At 45.8% G+C, this 25674-nt stretch overlaps 3 protein-coding genes across 3 annotated transcripts; all 3 read right to left on the bottom strand.

The window, feature by feature from the left end:
• Positions 1 to 1293: 1293 nt before the first annotated feature.
• Positions 1294 to 2699, bottom strand: LOC142570414 (cuticle protein 16.8-like). The gene is made up of 3 exons (XM_075678798.1): positions 2688 to 2699; positions 2543 to 2596; positions 1294 to 1974 (listed from the first exon to the last, which is right to left on the bottom strand). The coding sequence occupies exons 1-3, from the start codon at positions 2697 to 2699 to the stop codon at positions 1477 to 1479; spliced, it is 564 nt and encodes a 187-aa protein (XP_075534913.1). The 3' UTR covers positions 1294 to 1476.
• Positions 2700 to 15935: 13236 nt separating this feature from the next.
• LOC142570954 (uncharacterized) lies at positions 15936 to 17406 on the bottom strand. The gene is made up of 3 exons (XM_075679252.1): positions 17395 to 17406; positions 17233 to 17286; positions 15936 to 16415 (listed from the first exon to the last, which is right to left on the bottom strand). The coding sequence occupies exons 1-3, from the start codon at positions 17404 to 17406 to the stop codon at positions 15936 to 15938; spliced, it is 546 nt and encodes a 181-aa protein (XP_075535367.1).
• A 4516-nt stretch (positions 17407 to 21922) lies between these two features.
• On the bottom strand, positions 21923 to 24569 carry LOC142570412 (uncharacterized). The gene is made up of 3 exons (XM_075678797.1): positions 24414 to 24569; positions 24178 to 24282; positions 21923 to 22542 (listed from the first exon to the last, which is right to left on the bottom strand). Exons 1-3 carry the CDS (start codon positions 24567 to 24569, stop codon positions 22087 to 22089), a joined length of 717 nt encoding a protein of 238 aa, XP_075534912.1. The 3' UTR covers positions 21923 to 22086.
• Between the last annotated feature and the right edge of the window lie 1105 nt (positions 24570 to 25674).

The raw sequence follows: 25674 nt of genomic DNA, 5'->3' as shown, positions 1-25674 counted from the left end.
AAGCACGCATCAGCTATCCTAACATGGCTTCAAATTCTCTGTACTCTTGCGCACTATATGTTTTCGCCGGTTGATGCTCATTTCCTTCCATTCCTATTCTGTTAGGCATGCGTCCGCTATTCTAAGACAAGTACTTTCCGAAGGCACAACTCTGTACTTGACGCATTTGCGTGTAACTTTAAGTGGTTCAAGAATAGATTTCAAAAACATGATGGAGTTGATTCTGGCGCTTCAAGCGAAATTGCAGCTCTTTTGCGTGAGGCGTAACTACACCAGTTGACCTCGAGAAGGCCATTGCTTGGGACGAGAACGTACCGGTATGTCGCAAGGCCGAACGCGACTGGTTTGCAAAGGCACCGCCTACATAATGTGGCACTCACTAAGCTCCACGAACGGAATGTAATCTAGCACTAAAAGAATACTAAAGTTTTCCTTGAGCGATAAAACTTATTTTTATGCGTCAATCTGGGCAAAATAAAGAGTCGAGAGACCAGACTCCACGCATTAAACTTATAAATACTTTTGCTGCCCATGTGACATATGTGGCAGTCCACAGCTGAACAGTAAAAGAACTTGTAAGGCACCGACCCTTCTCGAAACTTGATGACTACGCTAGGTTTTTCTCGAATAATTACAGAATATATTTACCATTAGCGCGACAAAACATTGTATCATTCTCGTTCCCTTCACCAGCATTATGTACAGGCAACAAGCGTGACATTTGACATAAAAGTCAGGAATCTTATAGCCATCCGTATTTAAATGCAATAAATATTGCGGTGTTCTGTTGTACGGCTATATTGTAGTTTTCCCATATTCCCTTTCTAGTGATGCTTTTTTATCTTCATTACAGTCTGCACCTATTTCGCTCTTACTGAGCGCTTTTACTGGTATAGCTGGGGAGGGAAATATTTACGAGATTTTCTCGAATTGATAGAACGCTCAAGCTTGGAAATCAATGAAATCTTGGGTTCCTTGCATTTATATCAGGTGGCTTTCATTTACCTATGTATATTTTACACAAGTTGAGCTCCACTGGGCTTAGTTGTCATGGTCTCTAACAGGCATTAAGCTTTAGGATGCATCAATGGTGTCTCATGTTTCTAAATCACTATATCATCAGTGGTTTGGAAATACAAAAGCATCACACATTACAAGCTCAAAGTGAGTGGCCTCTTGAAGAAAGAAAGTAAAACACAGAAGGGTCGGCATTATGTGTAACATCAATATTTATTCTGGGAGAAACGGCAACAACTGAACATATATTCTCTGATAAATCAATGATACCTCTGTATGTGAATAACAAGACTCAAGAGAGACTAGATGGCGACTTTCTGAGCCTACTGAAGTGCTATAGCGGAAATTTTGAAAAAGAAATTCGTTCTTGCGCATTGGGCCACTTTAGAGAGTAATTCATTTCTGCTGACCTATAACTTCCCTGCACTGTTGTGTCGGGACGAACCGTCTCCGAACTTCTCAAGCGCTCTTGGCGACGGTGAAAGGAGCTGGGTGGACGACGGCGTACTGGGCCGGGTGCACGGCGTACTGGGCCGGGTGCACAGCGTACTGAGCTGGGTGCACGGCGTACTGAGCTGGGTGCACGGCGTACTGGGCCGGGTGCACGGCGTGCACAGCAACAGGAGTGGCATGCACAGCAACGGTGGCTGGGGCGGACTGCACGACCACGGGCTTGGCAACGACGGCGGCAGCTGGTGCAGGGGCGACCTCGACGGCGCTAGAGGTGTACAGGGCATCGGCTGGGTTGGAGCTCTTGGTTCCGGGCTCGTTGGTCTCCACGGTGGCGTGGAATCCCTCGGCGTCGGCGGTGTACCTGACGGTACGGGAGATGCCCTGTGCATCGGTGTAGCTGTAGGAGCCGACCTTGTTGTTGTTGGCGTCACCGCTCTCCTCGCGGGTCAGTCGGGTGCCGTACTCGTCAGTGGAGTCATAGCTGAAGCCGTATGGCTGAGGTGGCTGCGTGAAACAAGCGCAGTTGCCCGCGTTGAGTATATGTGACAAGTCTGTTTCACTCAGTAAATTCTACCAATTGAGTAGTTACTGGTATCAGTATTATTGCGAAGTAGTGACGCTCTCAAAAAATGTTTACCAGCCTGCTAAAATTTACACCAGACTGTTTCTTTTTAACGTCAGCAAATGCAGCAAGAAATCAGTAATGATACAAGTTTCATGAGACGACTAAGTCACTCCTATCGTAGTTTATGTACAAGGCACAAAAGATGGATTTTTGCCTTTGCTTAACTTATCTCCTGTAGTGTTTGGCGACGACGTGTGCCCCGATTGAAACACTCACACGCACCATTGGACATCATTTTAGTTTAATTATCCTTATCGATCAGGTGTTTTCGAATCTTCTCCTTGAGTTCTTCACATTAGTGCAATGGCAAGTTTTACGTTTTCTATATTGTAAGCGTTTGTCGGCGGAGAAATTCTTACAGCCTACATTTGAAATTAGAGGTTCACCGATAGACATGCCCGGACACTACGACGGAGCGTCGTTGCTTTAGAAATATGATAAACTCACGTAATCCTCAACGGCAGCCGCGGCGGCGACGGCGACGAAGCAGAAGAGGGCGACCTGTAAGAAAAAAGCGCCCACCAATGAGAAATCAGTAGGTCAGAGTTGCTAGGCCTTAAGCCTGGCATGGAGATGGAAGTATCCACAGCACCTTGGCAAACATGGTGGTAGAAGTAGGAGTGTTGTTCCTGGGATCAGAACTGACTGACTGTTCACCGTGAAGTGCTCGCGCTTTTATACCTACTCAGAGCACATTCCCAAATTACTTTAGACGTGGACGTGATGTGCTACTAAAAGGAAACGATAAAAAAAAGCTGATGCCGTGCGCTGATTTTCGACGCAAGATCTGTCGCACGCGGCGAGTGCGAGGGTGTGTGGCAAACACCCTCCACAAGGCCGTCGTAAATGCCAGACATTGAAAAGTCACTGACTCTTGATGGAGCCAGTTTCACTCTCACTCGAGACGTCTTGTTGGTGAGCAGATGCCTTACTTCTAATTGGCTGTAGAATGTGCAAATACCAAACTCCAGAAATAGAAGCAATGAAGCAATCGACGTGCAAACTGCCGAAGCCTGCGGGTTGATGTGACCTGTTCTTTGAGAATTGTGTTTTGTAGATCGTCATCGTCAATACTATCCGCTCTCGAATGAAGTGCATTCTTGACTATTATTGGGTTCCATTTTGACAGAGGCGCAATCGCTTGCTATCAACTGGTATTGCGCGGTTGTCATTTGCTGATGACAGCAAGTGTGGTTAGGAAGTAGCAAGATAAGGTGAGGCTAGCTGATAAGTATTGAAGAGGCGACCGTTCTAACGCTGGTGTTTTTCACCGTATGGATTGACATTAAAGGTTCTAGCATTACCTCTTCTTTCTGACTACCTTTGTACTTGGGTGATTATTACAAATTTTCTGTATTTTCTTTTGTATGTTATCGTGCCTTGGTTAACATACTTGTCCTCATAATTGTGTCATGTCACACCAAGAGCAACGTCTGTGTACTTAGCGACTGAATTGATAGAAATTTTTGGTCGGTTGCCTTCTATAACTAGCCACGCGAAGTTCTAAAAAGAAAAAAAACAAAAACTAAAAAAAAACGCACAGGCGCTAGCTTGAGTGCATGATTAACGCACAGTTTCTCACGTTAGCCATCGCGAATCCAAAAATATATCTAAATTTTTTTCTTCTTTGCTATACAATATTGAATAATGGCAGAAGTTATCGGTGAAGGATCTGTTAGACATGTTACACCTCCGAAAAAAAATTGAAACTCTTTAAACGATGTTTGAGCATTTTCCTGAACAGTTTTTCGTCAGTGAGAGAAGAGCAACAGGCGGGTTTCTCTTATTACAATTTTAAGGCACAGAACGTTTCCGAACTTCAACGAAACTTTTTCGCCGGCTGCGGTTTTAAAATCGGCAATGTATGTATCTCTGCACGGGTGAGGTTTTAGTAAAGGCGTCTTTAACGTCAAAGGAGGTTCAGTAGGTGGTGGTGGTGTTACGTGCACATCTAAGCATTTCATTTGTGCTAATGACAGCTCACAGGGCAACAGCATGAGGTTAGCAACCCATAATTAATGGGTCAACTTTAGCCCTAGGAAAGCTTCGCCTACTTTACACATAATAATCTAAAGTTCAGTAAAGAACCTTCTACACCAGTCACTAACGCTAATGCTATTCGTCCTCAGAAAAACTTGTACAGATAAAATAGGGCCATCGGCTCTGTGACGATTTCAGAAATGGCGTTGGTACGCAGGTTTCGTATCGTGTAAACCATGCCGTGGTTTCAAGATTCAGCTATACCAATTGAGGTATCAACCACACTGAGACTTCTGGATTTTCTGCGACTGATGTCAGAGAGGCGATTGTTATTCCCCTAATGAGATAGTAATTAAATGTTTACTCTAGGCGAATTTTCGCTGTCTGCGAGGAGTCGCCATATATAAATATATTTAAGTAAATGAACATAATTAAAATTGTATGATGTGTCGGTTGTAACAAATTAACTCTTACACAGAAGCTCGATATATATAATCTTACCATTAAGCCACGGACACTTGTCTCAGTGTACGAAGCAGAACATCCTTAAGAAATTGCTGCGCGCAAGAGACGTTTCGTAGTGGTTAGAGTAGTGTTCCTTCTAGCGGCAGGAGTTGCTTGTGTGTGGCGTGGCGCCAATATGTCGCAGCCGCGTATGTTTTGAGCACCATTCGAGAAGTTGTAGCCCTTTCAACTATAGTGGCTCACAACCAGCATGCGCGATTTGACAAGAAGTAGATCAATTATTACAAGTTACCACCACTGATAAAATTCAGGTCTGCTGTAAAGTTTGTTAGATGGTAATTGCTGTTTAAAGGGGAAGATACACGTTAAAATTAAAGCAATCGCAGTAAGGAAAATCAAGTATCACTAATTTAAAAGCGCGTATAAAAGTGAAAGAAAGAATTTTAACGGGGCATCCTGTTGGATTCCTTATAATTTCTGGAATACTCAGTAAGCATCTATGTCGCTGAATCCTAGACTAGAAGGCCAATCGAAACAAATTAAAGCAGAACGCCAGGCCTTACAATCACTCTCAAGTCTTTGGCCTATGGACGGAATCGCCACATTTTATGACAATACAGGCATAAAATTGCAGGTTGGTTGTATTAAACAAAAAATATGCAGATTCAACGCACAGGTCGGGAACCATGTGAAGCGAAGCTTCATTCAAGTCGTATGTATTCAATTTTATACAACCAGGATTGTGTTTACCTTAATGCCATCCATCGTGTAACCTCATGACACTTTTAAGTTTGTTCACCACAATGCTCGCAACATTATTAACACGCACTATTTATGTTTATGTACTACAACGCTCACAATCTGTGCAAAAAGGCAAAACATCAAATCAGGCGATGCAGAGTGTGAGACGTATACAAAGCGTTGTCACCGGACGAAGGCGATGTAAGACGCTAGTTGAGCGAAGACTGGCAGCGGCAGGTGTTTGCACAAAAAGGTACGACTCATATCTTGCTATATATAAGCATAAAGCCGCATTTCTGCTGGGTGTACTTTCACAGCGCTGTGAGTTGCGCGCTTGATTTGTGTACGGGGCCAGGGTACTATCAGCATCAAATGAAACGTGAACAGCGGAATGCGTGGTCCAAGCATAACTGAAGGTACAGTGCACGCCGTCCTGTCACCACCATTGACAGGCGCGTAAATCTGGTTTGGCCGCACTGCGCAAGTTTGTCAATCGAAAGAGTGAATGTGGCGCACAAGCGGCAAACCGCACAAGCGAATCTCTAATGATGACTGTGCAAACTGCACCCTGCACACCACCGTTAGTGTTTCATTTGACACCGACAGCACACGTGGTGCCGGCGAACTGTGCGATAATACTCGCCGTCGTAAATTGCAATACGTTCCTCTCTGTTTTCTTTTATTGTCTCCCTTCCAAACGTAAGAACCAGAACAGAAGCGAAAACATCTCGCTATAGGAAGATCGCACAGTGCATTCAACTGGTCGGCGCTTCCTCGTGCCTTTCGACTGTGGAGCGCTCTTCCTATCTCATCGTCTCCGAACCTAATCCCGATAAATTCCGCCCGCTCATCAATTCATATTCCACCGCCTAACTTCAATAAAGTGCATGATGCTTTTTCTTCTTTTTTTTCAGTTATGTGCTCTTTTGTTTATGAGCTCATCATTTCGTTTGTTATTTTTGTATTTTTTAGTATTTGTACTGGAGTGGCTACATATTTTCTTTTCATTGTTTATTGAAGGAACTGTATCGTTTGTCTTTTTCTATGTACATTGCGGACCCTGTTATTTTGTACAACGCTCTAATACTTGTATAAGATGTGTACACATTCTTCCACTGTCTATTAATAATGTATGTCTATTAAGTTTTGTTATATGCCCTCCTATACTCTTTTAATCCTACTCTAACGCCACCCTTACCCAATGCCTCATGCGAGGCCTTTAAGGGCATATTTAAATAAATAATTAAATAAATGAATACAGCGAAACCGGATGTGCGCTCCTGTCAATGGTGATCACTGGACGGCGTGCACTATACCTCGACTTATGCTGGGGGCAACGCGCTCCGCTGTTGACGTTTCATTTGACGCCGAATCTACAGACCACTACGCGTCCATGCGACAATCGCTTCGATTTTATTTATGGTTTGAGGGTTCGAAAAGCTTGCCTGGGTATCGAGCGGCGAGTCACAGCGCGTGCCGTGGAGTAACGGTACGGATTTGAAGAACATGGTCTTCCAGACAGCGAGTATGGGTTCGGCGGTCGTAATTTGTAACGCCGCCGGCGTTTGGAATGGCTTGACAATAGAATGTGCAGGTAAATTTTCAGCGTGCTAAGCAGTGGCCAGAAAGTCGGATACGTCACGCCGGCGGCTCCAAATACGCCGAAGGTTTGCTGCGTGTATGATTCGGCGCGTTGAACGTGGCACGCCGCTGCGGGCCGATCAGCTGTTGCGGCAGCGCCAGCGCAACACAGCCGACTTCGCCGGCCACCGAGTGGTACGCTGGAAACGCCGGACTGTAGTCTCGTCTTTAACTTTTAAAGCATGGCTGCAGCCCAGCGTAACGCGGCCGCGCGACTCGCGCAGCGCAATTTCGCTGTGCAAGCGAGGTGTGGACGCTCTACAGTCTATAGGGTCAAGAGGCAATCAGCGTGGTTGATGGCGTTCGGCGCAGAAATAGAGCATGTCCTGTCTTACGCCGAAGCTGCTATGTCAGAGACCATTGCGCGCTACCTTGGTAGGTGGGCAGCATGCTGGCCTACAGTTTCAGATGCACTAAATACAGCGCCCCGTGTTTGCGCCTTCACTAAAAGAAAAAGCGCTCGCTCACAGCGCACATGTGCGCATGCTATGTGGCAGCAGCTGCTTGCTGCGCCCCTGCGGGCCACGCTCGACACGCCATACTCCACTGGAGTCAAATTTTTTGCGATCATGGGGTAGCCGGCGGGATATATCCGACTTCGTCGGCCGCTGTCTGGTACACTGGAAACGATGGACTGTATTCGCGCCTTTAATTTTCCCTGACACCGTGACGGACTGCGTGGCAATCGAAAAAGGGAAACATGGTTGTAGAAAGAAATAGTTCTGTTTTCCGCTATTTTTAAGAGTAAGCACATCCCTGTGCGTTGTTGCCCACGAAATCTTTAGTTCTCATTAGCAATAGCATGTGTAGTTGGCGTCAGCGGCGATGCTGCCTTTTTTTTTTTGTCTGTATAAACAATAATAATCCGCACGAATACCTGTAGCTCCCTCAATATGGGTTAAACTCAGGATTGCTGATAGACCAGGGAGGCTCCGTAAAATGAACATAAAAATTAGTCTGTGCTGTATTCAGAATTTAACATAGACCAGCGAGGCTTCGTATAGCGGTTTGTGTTCTACCAGCCACTGTAGATGCAGATCCTTGTGATATACTTCTACACTGCTTGAATTAAATTGTGGGGTTTTACGTGCCAAAGCCCCGTTCTGATTATGAGACACGCCGTAGCGCGGGCTCCGGAAATTTGGACCACTTGGGGTACTTTAACGCGCACCTAGATCTAAGTACACGGGTGTATTTGTACTCCGCACCTCACGAAATTGGGCCCCCGTGGCCGGGATTCGATCCCGCGACCTTGTGCTTAGCAGCCCAACACCATAGCCACTAAGCAACCACGGTGGGTCCCCCACTGCTTCATCCTTCGTTCAATTAATTCCTTTGGTTCACGTGTCATGCATTTACAGGTTAACGATTACCTATAAACATTTCTTGTCCATCTGGTCTACACCGCTTCATGTCTGCGTCGGATCATCGCTGCCAGTCATCGCCTGGCAAACAACCATACCGAAGGATTATGTCCCACATGTGCTATAGAGGGGTACACACCCATCTTGGAGGATTGGCCAATAATGGGCCCGCACTCAGTATTATATGCACAAAATCAAAGCAACTCAAGTGGATCAATGTATCCGTTGAAAAGAAAGGGTATGTTTTAAGAGGTAGGATTGACAGTGTACGTTATTGTTTTATGAAGAAATTTGTTTTTAATTACGTACAAGAGAGGTGCGCGTATTTACACTAATTTGTTCGTCAGCAAACAAGAGTATTTAAGACCGTTGACAGGTACTAGATAATGACCATAAAAGCAAGAAAGTGGGTAGGCAAAATCAAGTACAATGCGCTTAGCGTGCTCCCCAATGGCATTTTAGATATCCCGTTTACAAGCAGAAAAGTACCTGCTGTGCAAACGTTCTCACTTTTTGGGTGAATTAGCAATCAATATTGAACGGGATATGGTTGGAGAGAACGGGAATTGGAGAGAACAATCAATTTGGCAGTGTTTCACTTAAACATTCTGACCCGATTCGGTGTGTACGAGCTTTTATACGCAAAAACAAGCATTGGGTAGGTGCGTCATTGACTGAATAACCGTGAATATAATCATATTAGGTTAGTTTAAAACTCTGCCAATTTCTGCAAATTGGCCCTCACCTCACAAGCACTAGTTCGACATCGAGAACGTCAGCCCTCATCAAAGTTAACGACACTCACTTTCATGGAACTGTAAATCTGTAAAATTACGGTGATTGAATGGGTGTCATGTTTACATGCTGTCGCAAGTACTACATACTAGAATCGCAATTATCTGCGACAATGTGTTTATTTAGAGTGAAAAATAGAACGCAAGTATTGCGAAATCGGCAGACTTCAGCGGTAATTCGGCTCTTAAATATTTTGCCGCGACATTAACAGGCCTTCAAAGCAAACACGAGCTACTTGCGGAAAAAAGAAAGAAAGATGTTTACGAACGATGTTTATATTTCCAGATTATTATACACAAGCAGCAATTACTTGTCGGACCTGTCGCCGAAGGCTAGTTGAAGGTCCGATAAAAAGAAATATAAAGGAAATCCAACAGCAACAGTAATTATAGTATAGTAATAGAACGCATACAGAAATTAGCAATTAGGTTTGTATATTCGGACTACAAAAGGCAGTCCAGTGTCTCGGGTCTGCTAGCAAGGGCTAATCTAAAACCCCTCTCGCAGAGAAGAGCAATTTCGCGACTAAAATTCATGTATCAATTATACCATGGTCATTTCCAAATAGCACGTTCTCATTACCTGCAAGATCCTCCAAAACGTTCAACCAGACTTAATCACTCCAAAACAATCTATCTTCCCCCAAGTCGTGTTAATGTTCACAAGCATTCCCTTTTTCCGTCGGCCATTTCCCAGTGGAACAAGTTAACTAACGATATTGTGTGTTGCAATAACATCGACTCTTTTATTAACTGCATTCAGTGTATTGACTTGTAATTATTATTTTTTTATTGCATCTATGTACCCCTCCTGCACGGGCCGTGAAGGGCCTGCAGTATATTAAAAAAAAAAGTTGTTCATTGTCAATTCACAAGTGAACAAAAAGTAAGTGAATACATCAGAGTACCAAACAGCAGTGTAAGAGGCACAGTTCAAATGCAAGAGAATACGTTTCCCAATGGAAGGATGTGTGCTGTGACCTTAATTTCTTTTAAGTATCCCACAAAAAATTACAAACTATGCCGATTAGTACAGAACTGGTTGATAGAGCATATAATTTTTGAAATTCAATACGTACATAATGAGCAAAAACGACATCAATATGACATTTCTAATGCATAACCAAACAACACAATCGAGCGCACGGTGAATGTATCACCCGCTGACTAGAGACTGTGTCATTAGGCGACAATATCATTTGTATTTTTGAGACTTTTATCTACATAACTGTGGAGACATTTACCTTGTATATTGTATGTACCATGTGCTTATTATGTCATAGTCTTTCTGTGAAAACGTTGTCTGATAAGTCCTGGTAGTTCCGTGAAAAGGTTATTTCATATGTATTCTTGTACCCTGTATGTTGTATGATGGAACCATTCAAGAGATAAGGAGTAGCCGGCGCCTTAAATTGTGCGTCAACATCTCCTTATATCATATCAATAAAAAAAGCACAATCGAGTCATTCTAATTATAAAGAATAAGCAGAAAATTGGTCTGAAAAATATAATTCTTCTTGCTTTGCACAGATGAACCAAGAAATTCATGATTTACTCTGTATTTACCATTGAAAGAAAATATTGTTTCAGGACACTAGGGAAGTTCGAGGAATTATTGACTCCCGCTAGGAGTCCATGCCAGGTTTTAATAAGGATTCCAGGTTTTTTTATAAAGCTTTTTCATTGCGATGCACATGAAAATGTCCTCATCCGCAGGAGCATTGCCTTTTATAGCTTCCTAAATACATGCACGGATGCCACAACCCTCAGAGTCGGTGTTCATGGTGCCTCAAACATTGCATCAATTACCATTTATTAAGACTGCCACATAGCGCAGTAATTACTGTGTATATCTCGAACTTCACATTGCCGCATGGGCACGAGGGTTAAACACGCAGGTGGTGCTGACCCAAGGCTTTGTTTTCCTTCCTTAACCCTATGAAGAAGTTCAAGCTGATGGTGGGAACGTGGCATGACGACGACATCATGACTACGACGGCCAGCGTCATTGGCGTAATCTAAAGCACGGACGCATCAAGAAAGTCCAGTGGGAAGCCCAGTTCATCGAAATGCGAAGGTGAAGTCCACGTGGCGTCTCTTTTTAATGACGCTTGCTGATACTCTGATTTCGGTAGCGATCGAAGTCAACAATCTATCGCAGTCACGTACGTCGACTGGTTCTCACGATTGGTTTCCAGAAATAGCGGAGAAGAAACAGTAATGCCCAGCATTCAATGTGAGCGAGAGAAGGTTCTCGTCTTGTTCAATTTAGATTTTTTTATTCTGTTTAGTCGTTGACTATTTTTCATTTCTTACAGTGGCAGTATGTACAGGAATTTTACCGAGGTTTACAGGGACCTCGTCGCGTCACGCAAAATATAACAATTACCCAGAGAACATTGCTGAATATTACCCAGAGAACATTACCCAGAGAACATTCAGCAGTATTGTTTTTCGTTGGGTATTGTCGAAAGGCACTGCACTGTAAACTGTGCCGTAAGGCCATGAGGTGCCGTTTTCAACCAGGCTCAATAAACTGCAACCGCACACACATAATGCCAGATAAGAAAAAAAAAGAAATATCCGGTTGAACTTAGATGGAGCGAAAGGCTACCCGAACCTATAATTCTCCGCAAAATGTTTCGGGCCAAATCGCTTACGCATCTCATACCCGCGGCGTTCCTTTGCGTACACCATTAGTTTAGCGAATGACGGCAGACGTGTGAAGCGTAGTAGAATTCAAGAACGGTTTGTTCTTTATTTACTTCGTTTAATAAGTAATTGAGGATTAACAAATTTTTTCATAACATACATTATTTTTAATCGGAAACGAGGGTTGCAGTATTCACAAGTAAATCAATTTTAATGGTCTGGAACATTGAGTTCGGGGAATGCAAGAAGAGAGAGTCTGGGGGGGGGGGGGGGGAGTGCACACAGACAGGTTAACAGAGCTTATCCATAGCAGCCGAATTTAAACGTGGGAGAATTTATTTGTGGGTGAGTGAGAATGATAGAAACAAAGGGCAGTAATTTAAGATGACAAGATGCAGTAGATAAGGCACAGCGTATATATATTGTGGGCACTCAAGTTCATTGTTTTCACGTGGGCTGGAGAGTGGAATGCCAGTTGGAAGGCGATTCAACGTATTGAGGTGGATTAAAGAGCAAGTATTCCTGAGCGAGCTGGGTGTGAGAATCGAGCGGAGCCACTGCGCACGGCACTGCATAGTGTCACCCCTCGTGTGAGGGGAGTAGGTAGGGGTGTAAGACGACTTAAAATTTTTGACTGCACAATCTTTGGCAGTGGTCCACATTTTGACTTGTAATGACGTGAAATTAATTTTAAATATTTTCTCGCGTTTTACATTCCAAAACTACGATCTCATTGAAGTGTGAGGAATGTGAGGTACCTTGAAGTGTGAGAAAATTGTGGTTAGTATCGGGCATCTGTTCCTCAGTTCCTCTGCTGGAATCCAATCATTGGGTAGATTTATTTCTTGATGTAAACCTATTTGGATGTATTATTAGTATTTTGTAATTTAATCTTTATTTATATATTTATAATAATAATTATATTATTAATAGAGTTCTTATGAGCATATATGCATGTATAATCATGACCATATAAAGCCAGCAGACAATGAAGCCAAGGAAAGCATCGGAGAAATTAGTTGTGGCTAAAACTGTAATGTAGAAAATAATGAAGAGAAGAGAAAAAGCGGACGAAAACGTAACTTGATGCCAGTGCAAGCAGAACCGACAACCTCCGCATTTCACGCGTGCGTTGCGTTACCAATCGTGCCACGGGACGGTTACCAGTCTCTACACTAACATGGATATTTATGTTTACTAGATCCAGCGCTTGGAGTGTTAGCCAGCGCCACACAGCTGTTTAACACTCCAAGGGCCAGACCTAGTCGACATAAGTACGATGCCGAGTACTCCTGCGCCTTTGAGAAGGTGGTACAGAGTGAGTGTGTTATTACGCGCAGATGATGAAGCTTAGTTAGCCTTAAAGGTAGTAATCGTGAATAATTTAATAGGCCTATTGGATGTTTTTTTTTTCCAGATGCGTCAAAACCGCTGCATCAAAAACGGGTCCAGTGTGTGTCTGCTGAAGGCGCACCAGTGAGCATTGTGACACATTGCACTCTTTAGAGACCGCAGATTTTTGAGCGTAATTTGGCAGTGCGGATTCCAGCACGTCTTTAACGCAATTACTGTGCTAGACTCTAGAACCCTACGGCTATGTGGCCCCGACGGCGATGTTTACTGTGAGTGTCATAACATGTCTTCAGAAGGATGGGTTGGTCAGGCACATTAGAAACGATTCATTGCAAGCAGTGTGAGAACTGGTCAGTAAGACTTGCAGAAAGCGCTTGTCCTGTGTTATCCCCAATCTTTGTTTGTCTATGTACGCAACTCTTACACTGAAAAATACCACCGTTTCTTGCGCTGTATTCAGTGATCAAGCTATATTCGATGTCGATGACGCCATCAATAAGGCATGCGGCGAGCGCGTCCACCGATACCACATCTGTAAACAAAGCACTGCATGAGTGGAGGTCTATCTGCGACGGCTGCAGTTATACGTGCCAAGTATTTCGTAATGCTGAAACCTAAGCTCGACCATCGTGTTGCGCACTAGCGATGCACATGCAGGTTCTGTTACTTCGTGCTCGAGCAAATATAATACGAGCTTAAGTTGCTTGTTATAATGAGCACGTTTTTCTCTAGGACCTTGTTGTAGTTGCATCGCCGGTCTCCTCGCTGGTCAGACGGGTGTCGAACTCGTCGGTGGTGTCGTAGCTGAAGCTGAGATAGCTTGGGTGAAGGGACGCAGTAAAAATATTACTGAAAAGTTCAAAGTGGAGTAGCCTTATTTTGAGCCAAACATGCTGCAAGATCGAAGGTACTTGCTCTCGGCAGAAGGTTTTCAGGGTATACGACTTCTTTTAGCCGACTGCGCCTGCAATGGCATACATGTGCACACACAACATTTCCTTTATCGAACTTGCATCTCAGCAACCCGCCCTGGCGGCTTAGTGGCTGTAGCGTTGCGCTGTTATGCATGAGGTCATGGGACGAAATCCATTCCCCGGCAGCCAAATTTCATAGGGGTCCAAGTGCAAACGCTCATCTACCTGGCACTGGGTTCATGCTAAAGAACCCTAGGCAGCCAGAATTATTCTAGACTCCCACGTGACGGTGTGCCTCACGATCAAGTTGTGGTATCAGCATGTAAAACCCGAGAAATTATTTTTCTTTAGATTCTTGGCGCTGGTGCATTAGCAAAATGCAGAAATTCATTCTTTAGGGGATCGCACTCATATCACATATTGTTTGTCCTGATAAAGAGAGAGAGAGACACACAAATGAACACGGGAAAATAGGAAAATAGGAATGCGGTACTGGAGGGGGAAGCGGGAAGAATAGATAAGAAGAAAATATTTTCAAAAACAATGACATTGAGTACACTCGCAGGGGTATGAAGACACGTGTCTAAAGGCATTATCTCTAAGGTGCCTCTTTCCGTTTTTGTTGTTGCTTGTCCTAACAAGAAACCCAAAGAAAATTCTAAATTCTATCAAAAATCTCAATTCTATCATATTGCACAGTATCATGACTTGCAGAAAATACGTTTAGCATAGACGATAAAGGAGCATGACGGCCTTTGCGATAACGTTCATAGAGATGTTATCGTTGTGACAAAATTGAAATACCTCAATGTCCGTATTGAAACATTAAAAGCGCTCGAGAAATTTTTTTCGAGCGAATCTCTTAGGCGCCCTTTCACGAGCCCAGCGAAGGATGAAAGAGGGAACGCGGAGGGCAACGGGAGATGAAATACAGCGATAGCAAAGCGAGCACGAGGCGGAAATCGGAGGAGGAGGGCATGACGAAAGCGTCAGAGGAAAAGCGTAGCGCCGCGCAACACGGGCTCTCCGGCGACGACGGTGACGAGTGGCGCTGTAGTATAACGCGGTGTCCTTTTGCCGATGACACCATCAGTAAAGCATGCGGCAAACACGTCCACCGATACCATATATGGAAACAAAGCACTGCATGAGCGGAGGTCCGTCTGCGGCGGCTGCTGTGAATCGCGTCCATGCGTCACTTACGTGCTGCCTGTCGCGATCTCCCGATTAGTGAGGCAATCGCGTCACACTTCGCTCCATTTGCAACGTCCCGCACGAGACAGATTGCCCGCACCACCTAATATATCGCGAGAAGAAAACACCTACAGAGCAGGGCTCAAATTTTGTTTTAAGGAGTATTGTAATCGCCGGTGAATTTGTAATAGAAAACTCTAGTGCGAGGCACAGATGCTGAAAGAGGTAAGGAATGTATTAACCTCCCCATTATTCATCAAGTGCATGTGCATGTAGCGGATATATATCGTTTGAGATTTCGTTGTGGTGAAATAATCCAGCGCACGAAGGTTTTTCTACCTCTGTCGTGAACATTATGAAAGGGCGTTATAAAAGGTCTATAGCTCAAAATTGCATTTTACAAGTTGTTATGGATTTCTGGACCAAATGATACATTCGGCGTTGCAAAATACAGCTATGAGCTTCATCGACAATAAAGTCCATACTGTTGTGAAAAGAAGCTTTATTTGCTTAAAATGTCTTTGTCAACGATAACATGTGATAAAATTCTTCGTTAAACATTAACAGTGTAGAACAGGATGAGTAAGTGACAAGTTTCAACTGCAGAGTCCTGATGCCATTTCGTCAGCCATGAGCGATCGATGGTGCGCCCGGGTCTTCATGCAACAGCCACCTGTGCGTGTGAGGTTGGGTTGTTTGTGTAGGGTTGACTTTCTGCCGGCGATCTATGAAGATCCTTCGCTTAAGCCTTGGCCTTGCCGAAGGTGAAGGGAGCTTGGTGGACGAAAGTGACTGGGGTCACGTGGTGGGCGGTGGCGAAGGCAACTGGAGCACCGTACTGAACTGGGTGCACGGCGTGAACAGCGTGCACTGCGACTGGAGCTGGGGCCGCCTGCACAACCACGGGCTTCACAGCGGCGACCTTGACCTCAACGGGCTTGGCGACGACGGCGGCAGCTGGGGCTGGGGCCACTTCGACAGCGCTAGAGGTGTACAGGGCATCGGCTGGGTTGGAGCTCTTGGTACCTGGCTCGTTGGTCTCGATGGTGACGTGGAAACCCTCGGCGTCGGCGGTGTACTTAACGGTACGGCTTATGCCAGCGGCGTCGGTGTAGCTGTAGGAGCCGACCTTGTTGTTGTTGGCGTCACCGGTCTCCTCACGGGTCAGTCGGGTGCCGTACTCGTCGGTGCTGTCGTAGTTGAAGGTGTAAGGCTGAGGTGGCTGCGGCAAAAAGAAGGAGCGGGAATATTACTGAAAAATTTTAAATAAATTTGCTGTCCTTCCAATTAAACATGCTCTAAGATCGAAGGCATTTGCTCTCAACAAAGTGTTTTGTCTTGCTTTTGTCATCTAGCGCAAGATATTGTAGGTATGGTAGGATTAGGATAGACTAATTATAACTGCGAGATAATTTCCCCCCTCCATCGGGAGTAGCTGGTTCGATATTCCAAATTTCGCTGTCACCGAACTTAGAATATGTAGCTCACTGGAGCGTTACATATGGAAACATGAATTCAATTCTAGATTTGTGACATGGAAACATTTGGTGCTTTTGCAATCATACGATCCGGTCCCTATTGTCGATTAAGCATTCGGTATCTTCCAGTTATCTTCTGACGATGTATTACGTAATGTTGAAACCTAAGCTCAGCCTTCACGTTGTGCAGTAGCGATTCACACGCAGGTTTTAATCTTTTTCGCTCAAGGAAATCTAATACGAGCTTAAGCTTCTTGTCATAATGTACACATTTTCCTCGGGGCGCCGGACTGTGGTTTTAAGAGGGTCATGCAGAGAGCTTTTCTTACGCTGATTTAACGTCTTCCGTCACGTTTCAGAAGAAAGGTAGTTGGCTGCTTCGGCGACCTAGGGGCGGAAACTCCATTGCCGTAAGAAAATGTTCCTAACAAACGTCAACGCCATGCCGATGGCACCATTTCGCAGTGGTTATGCTTGTTGTGAAGGGATATCAGTTTAACGTCTAGGCAAGCTCTTACTTTTTTTTACTAGATATAGTATCGGAACTGGGCAAAAACTCACGTATTCCTCAACTGGTGCAGAGGCAGCAATGGCCAGAAGGCAGCAGAGAACAACCTGTAATGGACGATTTCAGAAAAAAAAACCCGCATAAGCTCCTCGTCCCCACCGATGACGGCCAACTGCAGAACGTCGCAATTGCAACGGAGATGGGTTTCACTGCACCTTAGAGAACATGGTGTGCTGTGGCTCTTGTCGAGATGAAAACAAGACTGATCCTTTGCACTGAACGACGCTGCTTTTATACAAGTTCCAAGATGAACTGTTATGATGCTTTAAGGAGTATTGAACGTGACCAGCTATTATCGGATGGCGAATTAATGAACTGGACGATCACTTGTATCATACGAGCGAGTACCGGACGCTATCCCCTACTGCACCTCCTCTCCCTTTCTGTAGAGGCGTCGGACGTTAGTCGTTTGGCAAGGTCGTTGGAAGTCACTGACTCTTGTTTGGTCACCTTCTATTCTCTCGACCTAACCTTCTTTCCGAGTTCACTGTGGTCGCCAGCGAGGCACCTATAGGCATCTTTCTATTCGGAGGGCGTCGAGCAACTGCTTGAAAGACAGGTGCACTGAATGCAGTGACGCTTTGTGCGAGCTATAATTCTTTCACGCGTGGAAACTCACTTTATTCTTTAGTTTTATTTATAATGCCCTCGGGTCATTTGACGGCATCATTAAAGAGGGGAGTACATTACAGCGAATGTAGCAAGCAGTAAAAAAAAAGGGGGAAAAAATCAGGAGTGCAAGTTGACACACTCAGTAGGCAAAAATACATTGAGTAGAAAGAAAACTGTTGGAAAAATGCGCTGACACCTGTTAGCAAGCGCAAACGGGCTCTTGTAAGTAATGTTCGCTGAGACAACACGAGAGGAGGAATTACAAGTGATCCAAGCAATCTTTGTTAGAAATGGTTCCACTCTAGTGACGTCCAACGAATGATTCGGAAGTAATCCTGGCCTTTATTAGATCCGCAAATATAATTTCGCTCATATAATCATCGTTATTCGCCCGCATCCCATACCCTTGTATGCCCGGAAGCATTAACCCTCGCATCAAAAAAACAATAAGTTTTTCGGCCCAGGTGGATAAAATAGCAATTCGCTAAAACTGCTCCCCTATATTGATAGGGGAGAATGCTCCCCTATATTGATGCCAGATTACAACTACTCAAATTGATTCTGTGCGATTATTTGTTGCAGATATATGCTCCGCGACTATTTCCTATCTGACGCGGCAATACGTCTGGCAAACTTATACTGAATCCAAAATAAGAGGTGGGTGAATATGATCCTTTTCGAATACGAATCGCATACATATAGTAAGCATCGAACATCGAAACTTATATCGAATAGTCAAACGCACACGCGTGGCGAGGTAGGAGGGGCTTTCTTCTCCGGTGCCTGCTGCCTACAGCGCGGACGTGCGGCCGCCGTATCTTGAAAGCGATCTGTGACGGGCCCAAAGTGCGCGCCCACGTGGGCCTTATCTTCAAAGCGATCGGCGATGCTCGCAGAGTGCGCGCAGTGCCGGTAGCTGCGCATGCGCCGTGCTCCGGACATCTCCTTCGCATTGAAGCGAGAGATGCACGAAGGTCGATTCGATCGCTGCTGCTGCCGCACCTTCTCCCTCCAGCATTTTGACATCAAGTTTCCGTGCTCATCGAGCGAGATGTGTGCATGTTTGCCTGTGCGGGTGGGACACGGTGCATGTTAATTTAGCTAAAACACGTTGGCGGGCTAGTTTGTTTCATTCTATCATAGCATGTTTAAGCACGACTGAAAGAGGACGTAGAAAGAAACAGACACACAGCGACAGTGCTTTCTCTTTGTGTATTCATTTCTATGACATCATTCGGTCGCGCTTACGTATAATATCATTGCTAATTTAGTTAGTAAGCAAATGTTTACAAATTTATATGGCCGATAGAACTACTATCATTACTTCGCATGGCTATCTACTAATTCTGTCGCAATCGGTGCTTCGCCTTACAGGCGTAATTGCTACTTTTTTATTCGAGTGTTGTAAGGTAACCTGCCTTTACTAACTAGTGAAATGAAGACAGCTAACTCAAGAACAACTTAATTAGTATAAATTAACAAATGTTAACTAATTGTCATTTAATAAACTGCACAAGTTACCTATCAACAGCTTTATAGCCTGGTTGCGAAGATTCCCAAGAATTCATAGGCGCGGTATGTGTAGCTTTCCATAAATGCTATATAAACGGTTACGAATTAAGATAAGTTACATAAAGAAAAATCTGCTGAATGACTTCTGTGCTGTAGAGAGGCGTAAAATGACTCGTTCCCACGAAAACATCATTGGTTGTGGAGTAAAAAATAAAACTCTTTAACAACTAGACTTCCAAAACCACTAAATGACATGGTATAAGCAAAAGCAACAGGTTGTCAAGCATGTTTTCTTCGCAAACCCAAAAACAAAGCTTGCATTACCCATTTTGCTTTTACACTGCTTCAAAAATGTTTGTCGTTGTTTGGCTTGGGCTAAATTACGATAATTTTTTTTAGCGCAGGAAGGAACGGTAACCATATTCTAATAGACTTAACAAATTCTACCCAGCCGGGCTCCATGTGACTCGACTCGTCAGAATCTTGCTCATCCGGACTCATAGAGACCCATGGGTCAGTCTAAGTCGATGATTAGGTTGACCCTTGAGTCTCTATGAGTCCGGCTGAGCAGAATTGTGACGAGTCGAGTAAGATGGAGCCAGGCTTGGTAGAATTTTGCTAAATTTGTGTCCGAAAGAGGGGGCCCCAAGAAAAAGAAAAAAAGACATTTTGTGGCTGAGTCTGACAGAGGTCTATTTGTTCTGTCGACCTATGCCGGAAACATAGGAGACTCAGGGCAAAGCGCACTGTGCCGAACCAGTTTTAAGAATAGAACCAGAACATTGTTGGACTACGTTGAGCCAGAACCAAACAGGCACGTTTTATAATTCGATTGCTTCTCAATTATACAGAAAGGATTGCGAGATAGAGAAAAATGGAAACGGCGGCATTGACACATCATAATGTCTTGCTAAGCGTGTCGATTTTGGGGATCGCCGGATAGCCTGTGTATCTGCGCACCGCGTATGGCGGAAAGCTACGTAACTGAGGCTGAAAATATTCTAAGGCTGTCTGTTCCACTTATTCCTTTTTCGTAAAAACGTCTTCCACATAAAAATTATACAATTTGTCCAGCATTGTCCACCTCAACTTAATGCGTCACTTTCACAGTTTCATGCCTGTTTTCTCTACTCATAGAATCATGGAGCGACTAGCTTAGCTTCGCATTCTCTTTGCTGCTTTGTGTTAGATATTTTAGCATCGTGCTGCTTATTTAAATTAATACTGTGGAATTTTTTAAATCCTATGCTAACCCAGCTTCAAATTCTCTTTACCCTTGCGCGCGGCATGTTTCCGCCTCTTCACGCTGATTTCATTTCATTCCTATTATGTTTGGCATGCTTCCGCTATTCTAACACAAGTAGTTTCCGAAGGCACATCTTTGTACTTGATGCATTTGCGTGTAACTGTAAGGGGTTCAAGAATACATTACAAAAACATGATGAATTCGATTCTTGCGCTTCAAGCAAAACTCTACGTCTTTTGTGTGAGGCGTTACCACACCAGTTGACCTCGAGAAGGCCATTGCTTGGGACGAGAACACACCGGTATGCCGCAAGGCTGAACGCGACTGGTTTGCAAAGGCACCGCCTACATAATGTGGCCTGCACTAAGCTTCACAAACGCAGTGTAATGTAGCGCTAAAAGAATACTGAAGTTTTTCTTGAGCGAATAAACTTTTTTTTTGTGTCACTGTGCGCAAAATAAAGAGTCGAGAGACCAGACTCAGCGCATTAAACTTAGGAATACGTTTGCTGCCTATCGGTCATGCGTGGCAGTCCACCGCAGAACAGTAAAAGAACTCGTAAGGCACCGACCCTTGCTGAAACTTGATCGCCAAGCAAACTGTCTTCTACCGAATAATTACAGAATATATCTACCATTAGCGTGGGTCGCGAGTCGGGCGTGCAAAAACTTTTTCTAATTCTCGTCCCCTTCGCCAGCATTGTGGCCCGGAAACAAGCGTGACATTTGACATAAAAGTCAGGAAGCTTTTACCTATGTGCATTTGAATGCAGTAAGTATTGTGGAGGTCTTTTGTACGGCTATATTGTAGCATTCCCATATTCTATTTCTACTGACGCTTTTTTATCTTCATTACAGTCTCCACATATTTCCATCTTACTGAGCGCTTTTGCTGGTATAGCTGCGGAGGGAAATATTTACGAGGTAGTCTCGAATTGATAGAACGTTCAAGCTTGCAAATTATTGAAATCTTGGGTTCCTTGCATTTATATCAGGTGGCTTTCTTTTACCTATGAATATTTCACACAAGTTGAGCTCCACTGGGCTTAGGTGCATGGTCTCTAACAGGCATTAAGCTTTAGTATGCATCACTGGTGTCTCATGTTTCCAGATCACTATATCATCAGTGGTTTGGAAATACAAAAGCATCACACATTCATATGCTCAATGGGAGTGGTGTCTTGAAGAAAGAAACTGAAACACAGAAATGTCGGCAATATATGTAACATCAGTATTTATTCTGGGAGAAACAGCAACAAAGAAATATATATTCTCAGATAAATCAATAATACTTCTATATATGAATAACAAGACTCAAGATAGACTAGATGGCGAGTTTCTGAGCCTACTGAAGAGCTATGGTGGAAATTTGGAAAACTTTCGTTCTTGCGCTTTGGGCCACTTTAGATAGTAATTCATTTCTGCTGACCTATAACTTCCCTGCTCTGTTGTGTCGGGACGAACCGTCTCCGAAATTCTCAAGCGCTCTTGGCGACGGTGAAAGGAGCTGGGTGGACGACGGCGTACTGGGCCGGGTGCACGGCGTACTGGGCTGGGTGCACAGCGTACTCGGCCGGGTGCACGGCGTGCACAGCAACAGGAGTGGCATGCACAGCAACGGTGGCTGGGGCGGACTGCACAACCACGGGCTTGGCAACGACGGCGGCAGCTGGGGCAGGGGCGACCTCGACGGCGCTAGAGGTGTACAGGGCATCGGCTGGGTTGGAGCTCTTGGTTCCGGGCTCGTTCGTCTCCACGGTGGCGTGGAATCCCTCGGCGTCGGCGGTGTACCTGACGGTACGGGAGATGCCCTGTGCGTCGGTGTAGCTGTAGGAGCCGGCCTTGTTGTTGTTGGCGTCACCGGTCTCCTCACGGGTCAGTCGGGTGCCGTACTCGTCGGTGGAGTCATAGCTGAAGCCGTATGGCTGAGGTGGCTGCGTGAAACAAGCGCAGTTGTCCACGTTGACTATATGTGACAAGTCTGTTTCACTCAATAACTGCTACAGAATGAGGAGTTACTGGCATCGGTATCATTGCGAAGTAGTGACGCTTTAAAAAAAATGTTAACCGGCGCGCTAAAATTTACACCAGACTGTTTCTTTGCAACGTCAGCAAATGTAGCAAGAAATCAATAAGGATCCAAGTTTCATTAGACGTATAAGGCATTGCTATCCTACTTTATGTACAAGGCACAAAAGATGGATTTGCGCATTTGCTTAACTTATCTCCTTAAGCCTTTGGCGACGACGTGTGCGCCGATGGAAACAATCACACGCACCCTTGAATATCATTTTGGTTTACTTATCTTTATCGATCAGGTGTTTTTGAATCTTCTCCTCGAATTCTTCACTTTAGTGCAATGGCAAGAAGTTTTACGTTTTCTGGAGAGGGAGAAGAAGAAGACCACGGAGTGCGGGCGTGATTCTGGTGGGCTTCTCTATTTTCCTATGTTTTTGGCGGATTATAAAGCTTCTCGTGGTAATTCTTCTTACCAGCGATCGGCGGACTCGTCAGGACTCCCCGACACCAAGTTTCGCCAGGTGGACCCATTTTCTTGCCGATAAGCAGCGCCTTTTGTCCTGCCACGCAGGCGGGGCAAGCTAAGCCTGTCTCCACGTAGGCCACTATTGCCCGCCCACCGCGGCGGCGGGGCGTGCCAAGCCTACCGTGTCGCCGGACCTCATTGGAGCTCTCAGTCTCTGACGGCAAAGTGCCAGGCCTTTCCTGATGTTAAATGGAAGTTGTCCACGTGGAAGGAACAGAGATTAGGCCGGAAGATTTCGGCGAGGGAGTGGGGTGGTGCCATGTCAAGAGGAAGAAACAGCCCGACGGTGCGACTGAATCGGCGCATAACCAGCATGTGAACATGCAGCGACGGACGGTAGCCACGTCAACTACGGGAGTCACTACAGCGTAGTACAAAAGGAAGTACGCCCGTCAAGTGCAGCAGATTGCCATGGCAAACCGAATGCCAGAGTTACCGCCGGACGATTACAAAATCGTCGTACGCCCCTGAGGCGGTTTCAACGTGCGTGATTACGGGACGGTTCAAATTTACTGCTGCTTACGTAACGCGGCGGGTGTAGGGAGAGAAGCGGCCGGGGAAGATACCGTCTGCCTCAACGTTAAACAGAACGTGGTGGTGCTGAGCACGCCGTCTGAAGACAGAGCCAAACGCTACGGAGCCATTAGCAAGCTTTGTACTGGAGACCGAGAGTTCGAGGCGACCGCCTATCAAGCCGCCCCGGAGAACATTTCCAAGGGCCCCATTAGGAACATTTCCAAGAGCGAGAGCCCCGCAGACGTCATCGCTAATCTAGTGACGCAGCGCAACACCGGCGTGCTGCACGCGAAACGCATGAGCAACGCGGACAACATAATCGTTTTGTTCGAGGGATTCCACCTACCGAGATACGTATATTGCGCATATTGCACGTAGATGCTCCCTCTACAGGAAGCAGATTGACGTGTGCTACGAGTGCGGAAGGCTGGGACACCGCGCCGACGTGTGCCCCAATCCCAATGACAAGATTTGCCGTGGATGCGGACGCAACAATCCGTCGCCTGACCATCGATGCGAGCCGCGGTGTCGACAGTGTGGCAAGGGACACTTCACGGGAGAACGCAGGTGCAAGGCGAGATACAAGACCCCATACATAGTCAAGCGTCGCCAACTGGAGCGAAAAAGACAGGAAGAGGAAGAAGCAGCCACAGCGTACGGCAGTGGTTACAACAACAGCAGCGACTGTAATGGCAGCGCAGGCTACTACCTCAATTTTCCAGAGATAGACCGTCATTCAGTCACCGACAACCGAAGATGACGCTCGACTCGCCGCGGCGGGAAGGGCGGCGCGGGAGAATCCCGATCCCGATCCCGCTCTCGCAACCGAGCACAGAGGCCGAGAAGCACGTCGATGACGCGCGGTGGCGGCGGTCCGGGCACAGCAGCTGTGGGCCACATCAACCAACGAAGTCAGCAGCAGCAGCCGTGGCAGCAACAACAAGGTCACAGGAGCACTGGGTAACAGGTTAGCTGGGCGGCTGTCGCCGCTTCTCCCGTCGGCGGAGGCACTCCGGCGTGCCGCCGTGGTGGGCCCGCCGTCGGCGGCGGCGGTGGCAACGAGCTCGAGCGAGCGATAGAGTGAGTCCTACAACAACGCCTAAAACTAGTAGAATCAATAATTGCCGAGCTTAAACGCGAAAATGCGCTCCTTATAGAGGAAAATTTGAAATTGAAAGGCGAGGCTCCACAACCGCAGCAACAACAGCACGTCAAACGACGATGCCGCCGTCCTCAGCGCCTCGATCGCCGACTCCATCACGGTCTGAGCCGGCCGGGATGGACACGGACAACGAGGGAAGCTCGGGAGAGACGGCGGATGAACGCGATGATCGTCCAGTTACCGCGAAAAGGGTCGCACTAGATCCCGCAAGACCTGACACCAAACAGCGATGCGGCCGTTACGAGAAATTTGAGAAACGAGTAGACAGCATCGAGAAGAGCCTTGAGGAATGTTTTGCGGCACAGACTGCACATATGAACGAAATGTTTAATAGCGCGGTAGCTAAGCTGTCTGAGCAAATAACACAAATGTTCGCTGCGCACTTGGCGCGCATAGACGACATAGAAACGAGGCTGCCGCCAGCTACGGGTAGACCAATAAGAACGATGAGCAAGCCGTACTCTAGACAGCAACAACAGAATCAGCCGCATCAAAACCCGCTCACAGATGTAGAGACGCAACCGCAGCAGCAACTAAGTCGCCTCGATGGTCACGGGTTAAATTAAACACAGGCATCACCATGGCTACACACTCAACGAACCACACTAACACTGGGAAACAACAATACACACTCTGGCAGTGGAACTGCCGGGGCTACAGGAGGAAGCGGGGTAATCTCCAGCAATTCATACGCAGCCGCGAGACGAAACCGGACGTGATCCTTTTACAGGAGACAAATCATCCGGTTAAACTAGCTGGTTACAAAGCCATAGACGCGACGGCGACGGAGAACAGGCAAAGAAGGAAACGGGTTACAGCCCGCGTGGCGGGTGGCCCGGGGCC

The sequence above is a fragment of the Dermacentor variabilis genome, chromosome 2, assembly GCF_050947875.1.
Source record: "Dermacentor variabilis isolate Ectoservices chromosome 2, ASM5094787v1, whole genome shotgun sequence".
NCBI lineage: Eukaryota > Metazoa > Arthropoda > Arachnida > Ixodida > Ixodidae > Dermacentor > Dermacentor variabilis.
The sequence above is the reverse complement of the archived record's forward strand: the minus strand, read 5'-3'. Positions and strand labels throughout refer to the sequence as shown.